General features: G+C 49.3%; 1 protein-coding gene across 1 annotated transcript; it reads right to left on the bottom strand.

Moving 5' to 3' along the window:
- Positions 1 to 1,264: 1,264 nt before the first annotated feature.
- Positions 1,265 to 3,991, bottom strand: KCNJ14 (potassium inwardly rectifying channel subfamily J member 14). Its single transcript, XM_063136468.1, has 2 exons — positions 3,293 to 3,991; positions 1,265 to 1,816 (listed from the first exon to the last, which is right to left on the bottom strand). The coding sequence occupies exons 1-2, from the start codon at positions 3,989 to 3,991 to the stop codon at positions 1,265 to 1,267; spliced, it is 1,251 nt and encodes a 416-aa protein (XP_062992538.1).
- Between the last annotated feature and the right edge of the window lie 7,391 nt (positions 3,992 to 11,382).

Genomic DNA, 11,382 nt, shown 5'->3' with positions numbered 1-11,382 from the left:
AGCTCCAAATCTACGGTTTCCTCACCTTTCCCTCCTTCTTTTAATTCATTTCTTGAGTAGGCTGAAATTTGTACATTTGACTTGAGCGTGAGACTTGTGGGGAGATGAATTCACACACTCTGGCTTTCCTCCAAACACCTATGTCTTAAATTTGGGGATAGTAGTGAGTGTACATTGTTTGTATTTGATGATATCTTTTCCCTCATTGCACCATGTTGATTTCCCCTTTCAGTCTGTTACAGGACTTAAAACACACTGAGCCATAAAAGGTTGAATTTCATTCTTTTTTTCTTCTTTTTTAATGAGAACACTCGTTTTTGTGGCAGATTACATTTTATACAATTTTTCTATCTCCTCGTAAAGAAAGACTCGCCTTATTTCCGTGATAAACCTGCCAGTTACTTTAAAACTATGACAACGTCCTGTTACTTTTGCTGGAATTCCTCATCTGGGCTTGTCAAACAAGTTTCAGGGGTGTTAAGAAAGATCATGTGTAGTTTCTCACCCTGTGGGCATATAGTTTTTAGCCCTTTTTGCTGAAAAGAAACATACGCCTCCAAAACTCTATAGAACAAGCCACCCACCTGCATTTTCATAGAGCCTATAGACCAGATACCTTCCAGTTCCATTAAAGTCTACTGACCAGTTCCCTCCAGAGTTCGTTGAACCTCTCTTCCCCCGATATAGCATAGCGCCCCATAAATGAGACACCTTCAGCCCAAACGCAATGGCAGACATCCCCAGTAGGGCACCATTAAGCACCCCCCTCACAAGTTCTTGAAGCTCCATGGACCTACACGTCAAGCTCTCAACTGAATAGTCACAGCCATAATTCATTCTGCCATAAACATCAGGAGATGCTCGCATTCCTTAGGGACCCGTGGAATGGGTCTTCTGCCTTCCTCAAGTTTCCCTGCTGTGTTTAAATTTGGTTTGGGCCTCCCACTAGCATCTGAAACCCCATAACCATCTTCAGTGTCTTGAAGGATCACGGGGAATCCCTCCGTTTGTACCAGGGCTTCCATTTTGGCCCGAATGCCAGAAAATGGCATTTCTTTCTCTCAATAGCTAGAGACACAAATTCCACAGCTTCTTCCAGAGAGCTGAGACCTAGTTGCCAGTTGTGTTTGGTGGGGACAGGATGGATGAAGTGTGACAATGTTATCCTTTGGCCAGTTACCTGAGCTGCCCAACTATGCAAAGCGTGTGATGGCGCTACCCCCACCTCCCCACAGCCCTCTTCAGTCCAAGGACGTTGGTGGTGTCACGTGGTGGTGGCCGTTTCATTCTCCAGGCTCACCCGCCGGCTTCCCTGCCTTTCCTCTTCCTCCTCTTCCTCACGGCAGCAGCTGAGTGCCACCTCGTTCTCATAGCAGAAAGAGGCACGCGCAGCAGTGGCTCCTGCAGGGGGCGCCCTGTACTTGCGATGGCTGAGCTCCTTAGCGCTGCAGGCTGGGGTTCCGGGCACCTCATATGTACGGTGAAAGTGCTGGTAGTCAACCTCATAGTGGCCACGTCGCTCGAAGAGTACGGGCTCGAAGCGGTGTCCCCAGCGCAGCTCACTGGGCAAGTAGGAACTACGGCACTGTGTGGTCATGGCCGTGGCTTCCACCATACCTTCTAAGATGACCACCAGTTCAAAGTCTGCCTCGGCCAGCTCTTCAGGACCGTACTCATACAGGGGGCTTTCAGCATCAATCTCGTGCACGATTGTCACTGGAGACACCAGAAAGATGCGGTCTGTGCCGCTGTCGAAGCCCACGTTGACATCGTTGTGGTCGAGGGGGATGTACTCGCCCTCGGGGGTCACACGGGGCTGTGGGAGAGAAGACAAAGGAAGAAGGGTGGTTATGTACTGAACTGTACCTCTTCCACGGGCACAGGTTACACAGCCCAACCCAGCAGCTATTTCTGTGACTAGGGGAAAATCTACACAGAGTCTTCGGGGCGGCTGGAGTGCGCCTGCAGTGCGCCCTGAAATCGATGATGTAGACAGTACCTTAAGCGTTCCAAGAAGAGGCGGTAGAGGAGGAGGAGGAGGCGGCCCCTCGCGGGGACTGGATGAAGAGTTGCCGGGCCCGGCGGTTTCGCCAGGGAATCGGCTGCGTCCTTGGAGCCGCCCACCTGCCCGCCGGCCTCCTGTTGCCGGCGAAAGAGCCACCCGGGTCATAGAGCTCGGTGGAAGAAGCCGGCGGTGGTGGGCCCGGGTGGCTCTTTCGCTGGCAACAGGAGGCTGGCGGGCAGGTGGGCGGCGCCAAGGACGCAGCCGATTCCCCGGCGAAGCCGCCGGGCCCGGCAACTCTTCACCCTGTCCCCACAAGGGGCGATGCAGGGTCTCCTCCTCCTCCTCCTCCTCTTTTTGGAACGCTTAAGGTACTGTCTACATCATCGATTTTGGGGCGCACTCCAGGCGCCCCGAAGACTCTGTGTAGATTTGCCCTAGGATTGGCAAAAGTGCCATTGCAGTTGCTCGAACATCTGCTGGTCGCTGCAGACGGTCTCAATGTGCCGACCAGTTCATGTGAAGGTTTCCCATACAATCTGCCCTGCACACTCAGGTCCTCTGGGAAGAATCTACTTCAGCCTGCCAAAATTAGGCTAACAAGTATTACCCAGAGGACCTTCTCTTCTGCTGCTCCCAGACTGTGGAATGGCCTGCCGGAGGAGACTCGTCAACAGTCTTTTAGCATTTAAGAAAGCTATAAAGGCTGATCTCTTCTGGCAAGCCTATCCAGTGGAATTTTAGGATGTTTTAATAATGTATACCATGTTTTTAATTCAGTGTTATGTAGTTTGTGCTTATTGTTGTTCTCTGCCTTGATCCAAACGGAGAGGCAGGTAAGAAATAAAATTATTATTATTATTATTATTATTATTATTATTATTATTATTTCCAAAGCAAGTGTGATTATGCTTTTTCCTATTGTGGAAGAGAAGCAGTAAGCAGAATGATGGTCAGGAAATGCAATTCCCCCCCACCCCCCATCTGAAAATCCTCTCCATTTCAGATTCACCTGTTCATTTATCCATCCTACCTTTCATCAAGTATAAATACTAGTACTCCTCTTGCCTTTCCAGCCACTTGTACACCTTCCAAATATTCCCCACATCTGTCCATCCATCTCCCCACAACTTCCTCTGTCCTTCTCTATCTAGATTTTTATCCACCATCCATCTGTATACCCACTGATTTAGTCATTCCAGAAAAACATTTCAGAGGTTTTCCGGAAAGATCTTGCTGCCATCCAACTCCTGCCTTTGTCCATGTGCTTCCCCTTCCCGCTGTCCTTACCTGCAGCAGCTGTGCCCGGACGTGGGCCTCCACCAGGTGGCTCTTGCGCAGGTTGGCCACACGCCACATGAGACAGAGCTTCCCGTCGCGCATGGCCACCACAGCGGTCTCGCTAAAGACAAGGGTCTCGTTGCGCTTCTTCGGCTTGGCAATCTTGGCCATGATTGCACCAATGATGAAGGCATCGATGATGCATCCCAGTATGCATTGCAAAACCACAGCCAGGACGGCAGACGGGCACTCCTCAGTGATGCTGCGGAAGCCATACCCGATGGACGTCTGCGTCTCCAAGGAGAAGAGGAAGGCGGCCATGAAGCTGGTGACCTCGGAGAAGCAGGACTTTGAGTCTGGCGGCTGCTCAGGCGCAAGGTCCCCGTGCAGCACAGCAATGAGCCAGAAGGTGAAGCCAAAGAGAAGCCAGGAGAGCACAAAAGAGAGGCAGAAGATAACGAACATCCAGCGCCAGCGGATGTCCACGCAGGTGGTGAAGAGGTCGGTGAGGTACCGCTGGCCCTTCTCGCTCATGTTGACAAACTGCACGTTGCAGTGGCCGTCCTTCTTCACGAAACGGCTGCGCTGCCGGACGGGGACAGGCCTGCCGTTGTGGCAGCTGGTGGGGGACTCCACCGACTCCTCTTCTCGGAGCTCGCCCACCCCGCCGCTCCCGCTGAAGCGCCGAATGGCTTTGGCCACCCCCATCTCTGAGGGATTGGCCTTTGTCCCGGCCAAGGCTAGGCCGGGTTTGGGGGATTGGTGGCCCAGCCTGTGTGTTGTGCAGGAAAAGCTGGTACTAGGGAGGTGTTAGCAGGTGGGCGTGGGGCACGGTGGGTGCTTGTTACTTCTGGGCAACCTGGAAAAGGAAAGCGGAGAGAGTGTAAGTGACTCGTGTACTAGGGTGACCATATTTGGGAAACCAAAAAAGAGGACACCTAGCGTGTGTGTGGAGAAGCAGCTTTCTGAGTCCTGCAGAAAGTACGTTATTCCCCCGCCACCTTAAAGAACCCGATTGGAGTGGAGGAGGGGAAAGGATTTCATTCTGCACCACCACCATCCACTCCAATTGGGGCCTTTTCTATAATGTCCACGAATGACCCACTTTCCCCTTTAAGACCTCAATTGGAGCTCGGGGTGGGGGAATGATGTGCCTCAAGAAAGCATGTCACTCCCTCCTGCCATGCTAATGGCAGCCTTAAAGGGGAAGGTGTGTCATTCCAGGACATTATTGAAAATTATAGAAAATCCCCCCTGACACTATGGAAAGAACAAAAACCAGGACAAATCCGGGGAAATCCTGACAGTTGGTCACCCTATCGTGTACTGTAGCAGTGCCTGAGGTCACATCTCCTTAACTTACTTTAGTCTCCGATTTGTCAAAGGGTTGATGTGAAGCTAAAGGGAATGGAAAGAGAGGATTTGGGAAGCCCACTCTTGGGCTTGTGCAGGCCACACATCCTGTGAATCTGCTCGGGATGTGAAACATGTATTTGAAAAAGAGTGCTTGACTCTGCCACTTTTATTTTGAAGGAAAAGCAGCAATCAAACTGTAAAATGGTAACCTTTCTTCCTTTCCTCTGCAGCAGAGCTAGAAAAGAGCAAGGGACAGCTACCCTCCACACCAGGAATCCCTGGAGTCTCCCCACACACACCCCGTCCCACCCCATGCCTCGTCTCCTGTTTGAGTTTTGCAGCTTTTAGAGGGGAGCACGGGAGCCTGCAAGGTAGCGAAGGCAGTGGCTACACCTACCTCCACTCTCTTGCCCACCCATTCTGGGCACCCTGGCAGGGGAGACTGTGCTGCCTAGAAGCAGACCTTGAGCAGCCGTCTTGACTGGCTTGCTTGCCTCCTCTTGCTCTGTGGTGCAGTGCAGACGGTTGCTTGTAGGAAGAGCAGCCGCCTCATCCTCTCGCTTATTCCCCTGCTCTCTCTGTCTCTCTGAGTGGTCTGGTGGTGGTGGGTTAGTTGGGGCCAACTAGCCCAATCCTTCACACCCCGCAGTGGGAGAGGGCAAGTGAGCAGCTATTTCTCTGAGGGGCAGCGGCCACCTTTTCCTCCCTCTCTTTCACCCTGCGCAGGGAGAGAAGGGCAAGTGAGCAGGCCTCAGGCTCCTTTGCTCCATCCTTCCCTTGGGATGGCCCTACCAGTCCTTTCTGCTGCATTGCCCAAAGAGGGAGGGTGAGGGAGCAGATAGAGGCTGTGTTCAGACAACACAACAGTCAATGGTGGTTTTAGTAGTCAACCGTCAGTTGAATGGTCAACAGTTGGTAATTGTGTCGTCTATTGGGCAAAAACCACCCACAGTCGACTTTTTTCTCAAAATAACTGCCAGAAACAACGCTCTGCAGAGTTGACTAGTCGCACAACTGTTGGTTAGCATGTTGTCCGAACTGAGCCAGTGGACTGTTTTTCAGGGTTGAGTTGACGATCTCGGCTGGCTACAGAATTACCGGGCCAGACTGGCCAAAACCGTCTGCTCTGCTACAGCTGGCACAATTTGTAGAGGCTGCTGGGATAGCACCGGGAGGACTGAGGGAGGAGAGGGTCGGGGGCTGTGTCAGTCAAATGCCGGGATGACTACGGCTGAGTTCGGACAACACGCTAATCAACTGGGTGCGTGTGTAATAGGAACAGAATGGGAAACAACCGTTGATTAGCGTGTTGTCGGAACTCAGCCTATTAGTCCACTCAACGCCAGCCCCACCCACCCACAGTTGTGTAGAAACAAGTTGTATGGGGAGTACCCCGTAGATAACCAACGGTGAGTTGGCTATTCCCACCACCATTGACTACTGTGTTGTCTGAACGCAGCCAAAGTGTTTACAGGGAGAGGGACAGGTGAGCAATAGGAGGCAGCAACAGCCATCAACTGCCCAGTCCTTGCTGGAGGCCGAGCAATTGTGTGGAGGCAGCGCTGCCTCCTCTCGCTCATTGCTCAGTGTGATGGAGCTATCTTTGCATGCAGAAGATTCCAGGTCTGATCCTCGGTTTCTCTGGGTAGGGCGAGGAAAGAATCCTACCTGAAATTCTCAAGAGCCACTGCCAGTCAGTGTTGGCAATACTGGGCAGCTTCCTATGTTCCTACCCCTGGAGTTGCCCCACTCCTGTGCTGTCCAGAGGGAGAATTCGGCTGAGTAAGTGAGAGGCTGAGGGGGCCTTTGATTTCATTTCATTTATTATATTTTCATACTGCCCCATAGCCAAAGCTCTCTTAGTAGTTCACAAAAATTAAAAACCCTTTCATTAGGCAGCTTTTCCTTCACAAAGGAAGTGGCAGTGTTAAGCACCCCTTTTCAAATACTAGGCTGCAAGGCCCCCAAAGCAAAGTCTAATCATAATTAGTGTGCCGCTCACACCCTTCAAGGTGTACTTTCCTCATCTTATCTTACAGAGGAGCTTAAGTCTGCTTCCTTCAAGGATCTCAGGTTGTGAAAAAAAATTTTTTTTTCACAACCTGAAACAACCTGCAACAGGACTGCTTTCTGGCTTTTGGACCTCTCAGCGGCTTTCGATACCATCGACCACGGTATCCTTCTGGACCGCCTGGAAGGTTTGGGAATCGAGGGCACTGTGCTTCAGTGGTTCCAGTCCTATCTCTCAGGGAGGTTCCAGATGGTGATGCTTGGGGATAGCTGCTCCTCAAAGAAGAAGCTGTTGTGTGGCATACCACAAGGTGCCATCCTATCCCCAATGCTGTTCAACATCTACATGAAACTGCTAGGAGAGATCATCCGGAGGAATGGGGCGGGGTGCTATCAGTATGCTGATGACACCCAAATATACTTCTCTATGCCTTTGACAACAGTGTCAACTAAGGATAGTGTGTCTCCTCTGAATGAATGCTTGGAGGCGGTAATAGGTTGGATGAGGAAAAACAAACTGAAGCTGAATCCAGACAAGACGGAGGTGCTTATCGGCAAAGGCCCCAACCTGAGTTTGGAGGTGTGTCAACCAGTTCTGGATGGGGTTACACTCCCCATGAAAGACTGTGTTTGCAGCTTGGGAATGTTTCTGGATCCTTCGCTCCAAATGACAGGTCAGATAGATGCGACGGCCAGGAGTGCCTACTATCAGCTTTGGTTGATACACCAGCTGCGCCCCTTCCTAGAGTTGGAAGACCTTAAGATGGTAGTGCACACGCTGGTAACTTGAAGGCTCAACTACTGCAATGCACTCTACATAGGGTTACCTCTGTGCCTAGTCCGGAAACTTCAACTAGTTCAAAATATGGCAGCCAGGTTGGTCACCGGTACATCTAGGGGTGACCATATTACATCAGTTTTAAAATCTCTTCACTGGCTGCCAATTAGTTTCCAGGTGAAGTATAAAGTGTTGGTTATTTCCTTTAAAGCCGTACATGGTTTGGGTCCAGGTTACCTGCGGGATCGCCTTCTTCCATACAATCCACCCTCCACACTCAGGTCCTCTGGGAAGAATTTACTTCAGCCAGCAAAATCTAGATTAACAACTGTTACCCAGAGGACCTTCTCTGCTGCCGCTTCCAGACTGGAATGGCCTGCTGGGAGAGATCCACCAACTCAACAGTCTTTCTGAATATAAAAAAAGCTATAAAGACTGATCTCTTCCGGCAGGCCTACCCAGTCGAATTTTAAGATGTCTGGTTGTTATTTTAATAATGCATTAGTTTTATATGTTTTAATCAGTTTTATGTATTTTATATTTTATGTTGTTCTCCGCCTTGATCTGGAGGGACAGGCTGGTAATAAATAATAAATAAATAAATATATTATTAATAATAATATTATTATTAGTTCAAAGACTGCAGAGCTTCATTATTGTTTAACTTTACCTGCAGAAGAGCTGGGGTTTTGCAGTGTCGGCCCAGCCTTCATGGTGCCCTATTGTCGCCGCCTTGACGCTAAAACCCGCAGTTTCGCTGCTGTGGGGTGTCGGCAGGTAATCTTAATTGCAGGAGGTAGCATGGGCTATGTGGCGGCCATTCAGCTTGCTGAGCCCATCCTCTGCCTGGCTTCCGGCGACCAATCACTGGTCACCATTCGCTCTGGAACAACCCCCCCCCCCGCTCAATGCTGGAGTGAGGTCACATGGGGAAGATCTGTGGCGACCTCGTTTTGAACGGAAAAGTTGAGTTAAGTCCCTGACTTTTCTAATGCACAGTTTTGGGGAAAAGCCCCGCAGTGACTGCGAATCAGTGGCTGCATCATATAACCAACGCAGCACTGATTCACAGCCACTATGGGGCAAAGACAATTTATAGACAGCCCCGTGGTTTTGGTCATTAACTCATTTCTAAAAAGAGAGAGGCTAGAGATCAGCTCTGCCTGGAGAGCGGACCTGGAAGCTGCAATCCTCAAGCGGGAGAGTGTGGCTGTCGGGCACTTCGCACATATTCAGCTGTGGCACTGAAAAGAGATCCCAGGACTGACAGCTATCTAGCTCACACTGAGCTATCCTTTAATTTGACCTAGACAGTTCATCTCGTGCAAAAGTGGATTTTAAATGGGCAATAACTTTTGTTCAGATATATGAAGAGTTTGTAAGAGTTTAGTTGATTCTAACACAGGTATTCTACTATGATTTTAAGACCCACCTTTTATGGACTCACACATCTACCTTCAATTTTGTCTGCTTTGGAAAACACCCAGTTGAGCCATCCAAGAGGGCCAGTGCTCAAAGTGGGGTGAGAGGAAGGGATGCCACCCCACTTCTTTACAGGCAGACATAACTGAGCCTGAGCTAGCGTGACCGTATGGAAAGGAGGACTGGGGGTTCCTGTATTTTTAACAATTGAACAGAAAAGGGAGTTTCAGCAGGTGTCATTTTTATGCATGCAGACCCTGGTGAAATTCCCTCTTCCATCACAACAGTTAAAGCTGCAGGAGCCCTGCCCTCTTCACCAGATACAAAAGAGGGCAGGGCTCCTGCAGCTTTAACTGTTGTGATGGGGCTGCATGCATAAAAATGACACCTGCTGAAATTCTCCTTTCAATACAACTGTTAAAGATACAGAAGCCCTGTCCTCCTTTTCATATGGTCACCCTAGCCTGAACTAACCATCCACCAGCATTTTGGGGGCACTGAGGAGGTGGATACTAGAACTGAGGAAGATGACCTTCTGTCACTTAGGACACAATCCTTTGCAGATTTACACAGAATCTGTCTAAACATGCATAGGATTGAATCCTTAGTGATGTGGGACTTTTCTTATGGGGGAATCACTGTGCCCTTCAGCCACTAGGTCACACTGCCCAGTTTTGCATGCTGCCTTCCCTGGCTTTCTCCCCCTTTCTTTGCTTAACATCTTCGTAGATGAAGGATTTTTTAAAAAATGAAAACTTGTAATACAAAAGTATTATGCTACTGTTACTTTTGATTCCACCCTCCCCAGATGGACCAAAACAGTTACTTGTAATTTATAATTGCTACTACAATTGCTGTAACGAGCAACAATTCAGCAGGTGGCACATTCACCATCACTTCTTCTCTGTGCTTGAAAGTTTCACACTTCTGTAGCTGTTAAAGGCTTAGAAGCCCAACCAGAACAAAAAAGCTGGTCACTCTAACCACACCACGCTGGCTTGCAACTTGAAAAAAAAAATGAACTCAGGACTCTTCTTTACTCCATACATTTTTTACTCCCAAGAGGCCCACCTGGTGCCAACATTGCTATCTTTTCTGTGCCAGGTTAAAACTTTTCTCTTTTCCCAGGCATTTAGCAACATGAGATGAACTTCATCAGTCCTGGATCTGTTTTTGTAGTTGTTTATAAAGTTGTTTATAGTTGCTTTTAGATATATGCGTCTCTCATTTTGCTTGTTTTTGTGGTTTTAAATTTTGTAGATTGTTTTTAGTTGTTTTTAATCTTATGTAAACTGCCCAGAGAGCTTCAGCTATGGGATGATGATGATGATGATGATGATGATGATGATAATAATAATAATAAATTTAGTTTTCCGTTCAGAGAAACTAGGATTGCCACATTTGTCTCTACTAGGGTTTCTCTACACTTAACAGCTACACGACAGAGAGAAATTTAAGGAATGAAGCTTTTTCCTGCATGTAGATGCAGTGATGGGAAGAGTTCTCCCCTTGCATGAACTTGACACTCTTTTTAAGAGCACAGGAGCTTTAGTGAGGAAAATGTTGACAATCCTATGAGGAGCTGGTGTCTTCTAAGTTCTGCTGTACAGCCCAGTTTACTGCAATAGACTCCACATTCCTCCCAGAGGGCCAAGGTACCCTGAGACTCCGCATCCTTATGTCAAGGACCGCAGCGCAGTGGTAGAGTAAACGGTTTGTTTGAAGAAGGTCCCAGGTTAGGGTGACCCTATGGAAAGGAGGACAGGGCTCCTGTATCTTTAACAATTGTATAGAAAAGGGAATTTTAGCAGGTGTCATTGGTATGCCTGCAGCACCTGGTGAAATCCCCTCTTCATCACAACTGTTAAAGCTGCATGACCAGATACAAAAGAGGGCAGTGCTCCTGCAGTTTTAACTGTTGTGATGAAGAGGGGATTTCACCAGGTGCTGCAGGCATACCAATGACACCTGCTGAAACTCCCTTTTCTATGCAGCAGTTAAAGATACAGGAGCCCTGTCCTCCTTTCCATAGGGTTACCCTATCCCAGGTTCAATCCCCAGCACCTCCAGAGACGGCTGGGAAAGGCTCCTACCTGGAACCCTGGAAGGCTGCTGCTATTCCCTCCAGTAGACAATATGGAGCGAGACGGCCAATGTATTGACTCGGTAGAAGGGAGCCTCCTGCCCCTCTCAAAGGGCCAGGCCCTCCTAACTTCTGGGGGGTGTCTATAGGACACCACTTTGCAGCTGGCACCCTCCAAACCCCGCAGCATCACTGCTGAAAGATGGCAACGATCCATTGAGGTGGCAGGGGGGCGCATGGGAGATCTGGCCAAATAACCACAGTGCAGGCAGCCATTCGGGCGGTCAAGCCCGCCCTGTACCCTGTTTTACTACGCTTACCCTGACTTGCATCTCTCCCAAGCAATGCCCACTGACTGAACCCGAATGGAGCGCCACCACTGACAGACTGAGAAACAATGCGGTGACCTCGGAGCGACAACAACAACAACAACAAAATTGAGGTAAAAAA

The sequence above is a fragment of the Elgaria multicarinata genome, chromosome 11 (assembly GCF_023053635.1).
Source record: "Elgaria multicarinata webbii isolate HBS135686 ecotype San Diego chromosome 11, rElgMul1.1.pri, whole genome shotgun sequence".
Classification (NCBI taxonomy): domain Eukaryota; kingdom Metazoa; phylum Chordata; class Lepidosauria; order Squamata; family Anguidae; genus Elgaria; species Elgaria multicarinata.
This window is presented reverse-complemented; position numbering and strand designations above follow the sequence as displayed.

Bases quoted from the DNA above. Each gene is read 5' to 3' on its own strand.
- KCNJ14 (XM_063136468.1), bottom strand. From the start codon at position 3,991: ATGGGGGTGGCCAAAGCCATTCGGCGCTTCAGCGGGAGCGGCGGGGTG. The intron at 1,817-3,292 runs GTAAGGACAGCG...TCTCTCCCACAG, and splicing joins TCCGGGCACAGCTGCTGCAG to CCCCGTGTGACCCCCGAGGG.